At 45.4% G+C, this 10,350-nt stretch overlaps 1 protein-coding gene across 1 annotated transcript; it reads right to left on the bottom strand.

Annotated features, from left to right (window-relative positions):
* Window positions 1-3,362: 3,362 nt before the first annotated feature.
* On the bottom strand, window positions 3,363-10,030 carry LOC149444967 (trypsin-like). The gene is made up of 5 exons (XM_089654350.1): window positions 9,928-10,030; window positions 7,122-7,269; window positions 6,445-6,698; window positions 6,114-6,250; window positions 3,363-3,685 (listed from the first exon to the last, which is right to left on the bottom strand). The coding sequence occupies exons 3-5, from the start codon at window positions 6,572-6,574 to the stop codon at window positions 3,536-3,538; spliced, it is 417 nt and encodes a 138-aa protein (XP_089510476.1). The 5' UTR covers window positions 6,575-6,698; window positions 7,122-7,269; window positions 9,928-10,030; the 3' UTR covers window positions 3,363-3,535.
* Between the last annotated feature and the right edge of the window lie 320 nt (window positions 10,031-10,350).

Genomic DNA, 10,350 nt, shown 5'->3' with positions numbered 1-10,350 from the left:
ATAGCGCCATCAATTTACGCAGCGCTTTACATATATATTGTACATTCACATCAGTCCCTAACCCTCAAGGGGCGTACAATCTAAGGTCCCTAACTCACATTCATACATACACATACTAAGGCCAATTTAGACAGGAGCCAATTCACCTACCAGCATGTGTTTGGAGTGTGGGAGGAAACTGGAGTACCAGGCACAGGGAGTACATGCAAACTCCAGGCAGGGGGTGCCATGGCTGGGATTCGAAGCAATGACCCTAGTACTGCCAAGTGGACGTGCTACTGGTAGATCTCAGCTACCTCATGCTTGGATCACCTTGTTTGGTTGATGGTAGTAGTCCCTGTCAGTTTAAGAAATCAACTCTTCTTTGAATATCATAAATTAATAAAAAATAAAAACAGTACAAGGTCTAAAGTGTATATAAACACTCTTACTTGTTCCCTTTTGTCTGTTAAATATACTATCCAAGGTACACAAATTGCTCCCAACCAGTGCTACAGGATACACACCTAATGGTAGCCAACAGCCCAATGTTGTGTCACATGCTCCAATAGGACCAGTGGTGTATTTATGATTTGTGCTGCTCTAGGCAACACAAAAATCACTGCCCCCCTCCCCAGTGCACCCCCACTGTCTCTAGTGCGCCAATGTTTTCTGGGCGGAATTAGTGGTCAGCTACATCTTTCTGTGAAGGTGCCAGTTAGTGGTATGAGCGGCGAGGTGTCAGTTAGTGGCATGAGTCAGTCACCTGGCAGTCTCTGGTCAGTCTTGGTCAGCCCCCCCATAGTATACACAGCAGTAGGATGGAGATCACTCACCAGGCCTGGTGGAGGGGTGGGGACCGAGGGGGGGAGCCATTTACTACCGGTATGTATCCTCCTCCCAGCTGCATTTCCCTTCCCCCTCTGTGACAGAGATCCCCGATTCCCCTGGACACGGCCGTCCTCCAGGATCATCACTCAGCCCTGGCTTCCCACCACCATCCACTGCGGAGAGCTCCAACCCTCAGAGCAGCCTACAGCCTGGCCGGGAGGACTTCATGCTGGGAGTTGTAATCCTTCCCCTCCCCCCCTGTACACCCTGCTGGGATTGTAGTTCACTCCTGTGGAGGCAGCAGGTCAGAGGCGGGGGAAGGACTACAACTTCCAGCATGCAGTGTACCCAGGCAGGCTGTAGGTTTCTCTGAGGGTCAGAGCTCTCCACAGTGGATGGTGGGGGGGTGGGGGGGGGCCAGGACTGAGAGATGATCCCGGAGGACAGCAGTGTCCAGGGGAGGTCTGATACTCCCACTCCTCACTGAATTCCTCTGCTGTAACATCACTGACGTTCCTTCTTCCAAGGCACGGTGCCACCCCCCTGGGCAAGTGCCTTGTTTGCCTCACAACAAATACTCCTATGTTAATACCTGCCAAGCCCAGCAAGACTGCGAACACGAGGCGCTTCATGATTGATCTGTGAGCTGCTCAGTGAAGGGTTCAGCTTTTGCTGTCCTGAATTTATACCCTGAAGCAGAAGTGGGAGGGGTTCTGTCCAATGACACACAGCCTTAGCCAATTACAAATGCAATTAAACAGATCCTATAGCAGCATGTCTATGGACAGTCACCCTAATGGCCGTATGGTTTGATTATAAAATTCCCACGTGGGGCAGATATAGAGGATTGAAGATCTGTTTGTCTTACCTGTTTCACTAAAAACATTTCATCCAAAATGCCCTAAAAATATATTATATTTTTTTTCACACAGTGCACACTTTCAGAGGATTGTTACAAAGTATGAATAAATAATTTAAATATTGTAAAAATAAAAATAGCAAAGACCATCGCTAATGATAAACGTGTTACAGAGTCTTCGGTGACACCAAATCTGACTTTGAAATCATGCAACTTCAAAGTTGGATGTCAGTCTGACTTCAGGTGCCACTTGCAAGACATCTGTACAACTTCCTGCACAAATGTCTATGCAAGTTGCACCTGAACTTTTAAAAAGTAGTACATGAAGTACTCTGCAAATTGGTACAACTCCAGCGGAGTCCAAATTGCACCGATATGACAAACAATAGGGTGTGACTTGTCATGCGATTTGAAACGATCAAATCACATTAAAATTCAGACTGGTGTGACTATGGACTAAACCAGGGGTGGGCAAACTTTTTGACTTGAGGGCCGCAATGGGTTCATATATTGGACCCGGGGGCCGGACCAAGAGTAGATGAATGATGTGTATGTGTCATCCATAGTAAGTATAGTAATATTCCCGCATAGTAATTCATTCCCCCCCCCCCCAGTAGTAAGCCAAGTCCCCCCCCTGTGTCAATTCACATACCTTTGCTCTGCGCGTTCCTCTCGCCGTGTTCCCGCGCCGTTCCGGTCTTCAGGGCGGACTGTGAGAGGAGCCTAGCTCCCCTCATGTTCGTCACGCTGCCCCGCCTACACACATCCTGACAGTATCACGCTCCACGGGCCGGATTAAAAAGTCCGCTGGGCCGTAGTGTGCCCATTGCTGGACTAAACCCACAACAGTACAATCAGTCTGTATATGCAGTAAGCATGCTTGTTATACTCCCTGTGGAACCTAAGGAGCTAATCCTCTGCACTGTGTGATAAAGGCTGTTTGATCCTGTCTTCTCTGGTGGAAGAGCAGGATATAGGAACGTCATGTGCAAGCAATACACCAGAGACTTCATTTTTTAAATAGTATATACTGAAATATGAGGGGAAAAAAAAAAAAAAAAAAAAGTATTTGCACATTCACTGAATATAATAGTTGGTGCAGTATAGTTCTGTATTACCGGTATATTGTTTTTATGTATTGATATTGTGGGAACACTTTTTATGTTTACAGCCTTCTGTTGGTAGGTATTTTAAGTTATTTATGTTTTTTTGGTTTGGAGTACTTGGGATTTAATTCATGTGTGTACACAAAATATTAAGAGAAGTGCAGGATTATTATAACACATTCATAATCTTCCTCATATTGTTATCTGTCATAGATGAAAGGAAGAGATGGTGTTGCCCTAAACAGAGGGGTGTCTGCATGCATTTCCAAGGAATCTTGCCTGTGGCTTCTAACTCATAGTAAGTGCTAAGTAAAGCCATATACCGTATGATGTCACTCTGGAGTGCTTACATTTCAATGAATCAGGTTAGCAGAAAAACATGTATAATCAGGACTCATTTCACCATTTAGCGAGTCGAGCCAGTTGTAACCATTTCCTAAATGACAAAATATTCCTGCTCTTGGGGGTGAACTTGATAAAGGGTATGGATCGATCCTGAATAGCGCACGCCTTGCGGCCCTCGGAGGACTGGGGAAGTCCAAAGACGCCAGATACAAAGAAAACAAATTGAAGGTGCACTGGTCTAGTCTTATTGGAAACTAAATATATTTATAGGTTAAAAGAAAACAAACCCACACACCATAGTTTAGGCCATTATTACATTTATTCATTGATGCAGATAGCAAATTCCAATTTGTTTCTGGGATCATTTAAAAAAAAAAAAAAAAAAAAAAAAAAAAGGATCCTTCTGGATAAAGGTTTAGTTGTGAAGCATAGTGCTTTGGATCCAGTCGATGTAGTTGCAGACCTTTGTGTACACACCAGGGCAGTTCTTCTGAGCACAGCCATATCCCCGGGAGCCAATACCCTGGAGCTCTCCATCACATACCATGGGGCCACCACAGTCACCCTGAGGAGACAGATTGTTCAGATCAAATAGTCATCTTCAAAGTAGTAAACTGAATTTAAGAGAACAATCTCATTTTTAGCAGATGTAACACTAATAGAGTTTGCATAATCATTGCAGCAGTGCTGTCTGGGCAAAATGATCTCATTCCAGGACAGATTAATTCCTTGGGAGAACAATTACCTGTGTCAGGTTTCATGGAGCCATAAGGTTCCTCCAGTGGTGGCTATCGGTTCTTTGGCCAATTAGCAATTTCTACCTCTCCGATAGGTTCCCACTGACACCATTGATCTTTTAGCTCTAAAAAGGGATAATTCTTTCCAATGACCACAAGTGTAAAAAACATTCTTCCTACTGACCAAATTTATCAGGAGTTGTAGGTATAGTAATTTCTAGCAGGGGTTCCTTGACACCAGAAACTTATTTCAAAAGGTTCTTCTGTGTTGAAACGATTGAAAAAGGCTAACCCGTGATATATCTTGTTTAATACTTAAAGCCCACTGAACCTTCAGGTTTAAAGCAGCTAAATACATTCCAGAGGTAAACAAATTCAAAAGATGTTCACTGTCTTCAGTTCACTTTCTTTCTAAAGCAGTCACAGCCTAAACAGAAATGCCTATCCCCTGCCAGCAGCTGCAGAGTGGGGCCCTTGCTGGGGAAGTAATGGTCCCTCTGCAGAGGTCCTCTACACCCAAGCGGGATCAGACCTGTAATCAGCAAAGCTCATTCTCCCTGCTGATTGGAGAATTAGGTCTGACTCAAAGTATGTGTCAGACTTCAGCAGAAAGACCACTGCTTCCCCACAAGGGAAGGGACCATCTCTACATTATGCTGGCAGGGGACAAGGTCAGGATGTGACTGAATAAAGGAAATGAAAGTTGGGCTAAAAAAAAAAAAAAAGTTTGAGTGCACATGGAATGTATTTAGTTGATTTAAACTAAAGGTTCAGTTTGAATTTAACCACTGAAGTTCCATCCACCATTTTAAAAACAGCACTGGGATAGTGGCTTACTATCCCCAGTGCTGGGATCAGTGGTTCCTGACAGCACTGGAACTAAAACCACCAGTTGTCAGTGCCAATGGTTTCACAGCAGTAAGCCCAGGCGCTGACACTATAAGCACCTAGCCTTTCGATTGTCATACAGACTGACAGGCAGTGGTTAGCTGCCTGGCAGTACTAGTGTCGTTTTTGAATCCCAGCCACAGCACCACCTGCCTGGAGTTTATGTTCTCCCAGTGCCTGCGTGTGTTTCCTCTGGGTACTTTGGTTTCCTTCCACACTCCAAAGACATGCTGGTAGGTAAATTTGGCTCCTGTCTTAATTGTCCCTAGTATGTGTATGTATGAATGTGAGTTAGGGACCTTAAGTTGTACGCCCCTTGAGGGTTAGGGACTGATGTGAATGTACAATATATATGTAAAGTGCTGCATAAATTGAAGGCACTATACAAGTACCTAAAATAAATAGGACTGCATTGTAGGTGTGAATTTAAAACACAGTTCACTGTTGTGTTTACATGGGGAATACAGTGGCATTACAGCACTTCCTCTGAGTATAGAGGCCACCACAGAGCTGTTACACCTCTGTCTAGCCTGTAGCTACAGCAGTAGATCACTGCTAGAGTGATCTATTGCAGGCTGATTGCAGCCAGTGATAGATCACTATTAGACGTGATCTATTGCTGAAACCAAACAGAAAATGAAGATAGGCACACAGGGTTCTCATTAATACAGATTGAGGTCCTCCAGAATGGGTGCTCCAAGCAGAGAAAACTGGTATTCCACTTTTCTCTGAAATTTGCAACTCTTGAATTGGGTTCTGGAATTTAGAGGCTTCAAGAAGTCTTTGGAGGGATGAAGTTCCAAGTTTTACTGAGGACCAGCAGGCTGTGTGTCTAGGAGCGCACAGCCTTTATAATCAAGGTGTTGTCCACTGTTCTGGTCCCCACCCAGGAGACAGGAAGTCACCTGCCCAGGTCATAGGCCAGCGCTGCAGGGAGCAGACGTCTGCATGACCAGGCTGACAACTGGAGTTTCAGTGGTGCAGAGGCATAGTGTTGTGTTCTGGATTGAAATGCATCCCAGGCTGAGAGCTGTGTAACACAAGGTGAGCTGCTAAATAGCCAGGAGTCTGTTTTTTCTTTAAATCCTGTGTAAAGCTGACCCCCCTGTGTGGGAATCCTGATGCAAGGATTTTTTTTTTTTTTTAATGGGCCAATAGCCCTAAACCCGTATTCCCAGGCTGGACTGAACTCATTGGTAAGCATCACACTTAAGGGAAACCTCCTATAATAACACAAGATAGACATCTTATATATTTGGTTGTCTCTGGTACCTCAAAACCAGATTTTCCTTTTTTTATATTCTTGTACATTTGAGGATTTAGTACTACCCTACTCACAGATAGATATACAAAACCGTCACAGATTACCTGGCAGGAGTCATTTCCACCGGCCCGATAGCCAGCACAGAACACATTTTCGGAGCTTTCACCAGGGTAAGAGTTTTGGCACTGGCGACTGGACAAAATTGGGGCATCCAGACATTGCAGAAGATCTGGATAATTACCTAAAAAAGGGAAATAAAACAAAAATATAGGTCAGCATAAAATGAATCTTCCACGTTTGACCTTTCCAAGGTTTCACACTTGGAGTTATTGGTGATCTGGGTACAGAGTAAAAATCTAAGCAAAAAAATCTTCTAAGTATGATACTTTCCAAGATTTAGATGTCCAAAAGACTAGGAAATACTTTGTGACTTACTTCCGCTGCTCAGAGTGTTGCCCCATCCGGAGATCAGACAGTTGGTACCGGCGGCAGCACAGCCGGAGGGCAGAGGTGCGGCCTCGATGTAGGGCTGCATAAAGGCTGGCTTGGAGAGTTTGACCAACATGATGTCATTTTCCAGAGTTTGGGAGTTGTAGAGTTCATGTCTGATGACCTTGGCGGAGTCTATGAACTGCTCGGTGCCCTCTTGCTCAGCAATGTTATGTTCTCCTAGTCTGACCTGGAAGCTCCTGAAAAAAAAAAAAAATTAGCAAAACATACATATCACATGCTAAAATGATCTTTATTCCTTTATGTAGTTAACATGTCTTTTACATAGCACCAGTGTGCCTTTAGGTGCTCAATTTTAGCAGTTAAGTTGAATAATAAGGTAATTGGGGAAGATTAAAGCTTCAGTTCTGGGCATTTTTTTTTGTGGGCCCATTAAAAAAAAATAAAAAAAATAAAATAAAAAAAAACTGCTGCCTACAGTACCTCTATACCACAAGATGTACTCAGTTTTCCCAGCATCATTCAACCAATAGGACTAAGGATAGAGTGATTGGAGTGCATCTTAGCCCCACCCCTGAGCACCTTGTATTTATGCAGAGAGCTATGCTGATGACTGTTGAACAGGAAAAATACAGGATTTAAAGGAGAGAAATTGCTCTTACGGTTTGTAGCATTGAGCAGCAGAGATCACCCACTAGTCAGTTATCAGGGTCCCCCCACAGAAGTGGTACCCGGAGTTCAGGGACACCTGGTAGGGAGCGGCATTCTTGGCGCAGATGTAACCTCCAACAATCTTGTCATCAAAGGCAACTGCAGTTAGAGATTGAGAATAGAACCATTTATTGTCCGGCCACTACAACAGCAGATTGCTTAACACTCAACTCCAGGCTCTAAACAGAGGAAATATAAAAGGAGCTTTTTACCTACCAAAGGATATGTAGCCCTGTTCACCCAGATTTGAGACTTGCACAGCTCTGCCATGCAGCTGGCAGGGCAGAAGATCTGCTCTCTCTTTGATACAGTTAACATTGTACGTTCTTGTCCCTCCCTCAGCCTTTGACTGGACAGTAAAGGAGAAGCAGCAGACTGATGAGCTCATCTCTTATCAAGATACTCTTGCCAACACATGGACATTGCAGAAGAGCTAACTGGCTCCTTTGTAAGCTTCTCTCCCCCCAGTCTAAGCTCTGCTGTGCAGTCCCTCTCCCCCCAGTCTAAGCTCTGCTGTGCAGTCCCTCTCCCCCCAGTCTAAGCTCTGCTGTGCAGTCCCTCTCCCCCCAGTCTAAGCTCTGCTGTGCAGTCCCTCTCCCCCCAGTCTAAGCTCTGCTGTGCAGTCCCTCTCCCCCCAGTCTAAGCTCTGCTGTGCAGTCCCTCTCCCCCCAGTCTAAGCTCTGCTGTGCAGTCCCTCTCCCCCCAGTCTAAGCTCTGCTGTGCAGTCCCTCTCCCCCCAGTCTAAGCTCTGCTGGGACTTAGTGGCTGATATCAGGTCAAATTGCATTAGAAAATAAATGAAACGTATTAATATCAGGGTCTTTTCAGCTGGAACGTGGGGGAATCTCCAGCACGGAATGTATGAAATGGCAATGGGTGGTGGGAGGTGTACTACACAGTCCATTGATGCTGTCTGCTGGGAGGATGTGCTGTCACTGGAGGGGATCTAATGATGCTAGGGAGGTCTACTGTTGCTGGTGGGGGGGGGGGGGTCTCATGCCATTGTATGGTCAATTGTTTCAGGAAGGGATCTACTCCAAGGGAGGGGTCTATTAACTGCTGGAGGATCTATTGAGGCTGACTGGATAGATCAGTCGATGCTCCTGGGGGACTATTGTTGCAGGTGGTCCATTGCTGCTGGGGGGAGGGGGAGGGGGGGGGGGTGTCTGTTGCTGGCTGCAAGGGATCCATTTTGCTACTTTTCTTATTACAAATTCCATACCAATTGATATTTGGTTCTGTATTCTTTAAAAGGTGGCACTGGGGGGTAGGTAAGGGGTGGAACTCCGGGACGGTGCGGGACGGAGACAAGGAGTGACTTGGACCTCTTCTGAGAAATAAAAGCCCGGATTAATACATAATTTGCATTATTCTGCGTCTTACATTTGCCTGGAATCCAGTTTGTTATAATATACAGCAGAGCAGTGAAAAAGCAGAGATTTCAAAAAAGGAAATTTATAAATAGGGATGTTCTATATCTTCCATTTGTAACAACATTGGTCAAAAAGTTCCACTTCCCACAGAAGCCAAGCAGCCATGTATGGCATTTCCATTGAGTATTTCTCATTTTTACAAATTAAATCAAAATTGTTAATTAGCATTACTTAGGGGGTCTATTTATAAAACATTCATCAATGGACGAAGCATTTGCTCAGGCTGCACGAATTTTACACCAACCACATTTCCTCTTATATTTTGACTTCCTATGATCGTCCGCTCCATCTAGTGGCCAAAATGCAGTATATTTAAACAAAACACCTCAACTAGGATATATAACATGTCGGCCACTAGATGGAGCTGGTGATCATAGGAAGTCTATAGAATAAGAAAAGATATGAGGAAAATGCTTGTGACAATCGTCCAACTGATGTTTTTTAAATACACACATTTATTAGAAACAAAAACCACACCACAGAACTATTGTATAGTACAATTAAATGTCATACCCAGTGGTGGATTTAGGTTTTCTGCTGCCATAGGCAACACAAAAATCCCCCCCATTGCACCCCCACTGTCTCTAGTGCACCAATATTTGCTGGGCGGAACTTAGTGGTTGGCCACATCTTTCTGTGAAGGTGTCAGTGGTACGAGCAGCAGGAAGCGGTCAGTGGCATGAGTCAGTCACCTGGCAGTCTGTCAGCCCCCCCATAGTATACATGATATACACAGCAGTAGGATGGAGATCACTCACCAGGCCTGGTGGAGGGGTGGGGACCGAGGGGGGCAGCCATGTACTGCCGGTATGTATCCTCACAGCCGCATTTCCCTTCCCTCTCTGACAGAGATCCCTGCCTCCCCAGCACACTGCCATCCTCCAGGATCACTACTCAGTCCTGGCTCCCCACCACCATCCCCTGCAGAGAGCTACGACCCTCAGAGCAGCCTGCAGCCTGGCCAGGCACACTGCATGCTGGAAGTTGTAGTCCTTCCCCCCCACACACCTTGCCGGGATTGTAGTTCACTCCTGTGGAGGCTGCAGGTCAGAGGTGGGGGAAAGACTACAACTCCCAGCATGCAGTGTGCCCAGCCAGGCTGCTCTGAGGGTCAGAGCTCTCCACAGTGGATGGTGGTGGGAAGCCAGGACTGAGAGATGATCCCGGAGGACGGCAGTGTCCAGGGGAGGCCTGATACTCCCACTCCTCACTGGATTCCTCTGCTGTAGTGACATCACTGACGTCCCTTCTTCCGAGGCGCGGCGCTGCCCCTCTGAAAAGTGCCCCCCTGAACAGGTGCCTTGTTTGCCTCCCATGGTCATACCTGCCAAGCACAGCATGACTGCGAACACACGGAGCTTCATGGTTGATCTCTGAGATGCTCAGTGAAGGGTTCAGCTTTTGCTGTCCTGAATTTATACCCTGAAACAGAAGTGGGAGGGGTTCTGTCCAATGACACACAGCCTTAGCCAATTACAAATGCAATTAAACAGATCCTATAGCAGCATGTCTATGGACAGTCGCCCTAATGGCCGTATGGTTTGATTATAAAATTCCCACGTGGGGCAGATATAGAGGATTGAAGATCTGTTTATCGTCTTACCTGTTTCACTAAAAACATTTCATCCAAAATACCCTAAAAATATATTTTTTTCACACAGTGCACACTGTCAGAGGATTGTTACAAAGTATGAATAAATTATTTAAATATTGTGAAAATAAAAATAGCAAAGACCATCGCTAATGA

This window comes from Staurois parvus, unplaced genomic scaffold, assembly GCF_062004578.1.
Source record: "Staurois parvus isolate SC_StPar_1 unplaced genomic scaffold, SC_StPar_1.0 ptg000758l, whole genome shotgun sequence".
NCBI classification, from domain to species: Eukaryota; Metazoa; Chordata; class Amphibia; order Anura; family Ranidae; genus Staurois; species Staurois parvus.
The sequence above is the reverse complement of the archived record's forward strand: the minus strand, read 5'-3'. Positions and strand labels throughout refer to the sequence as shown.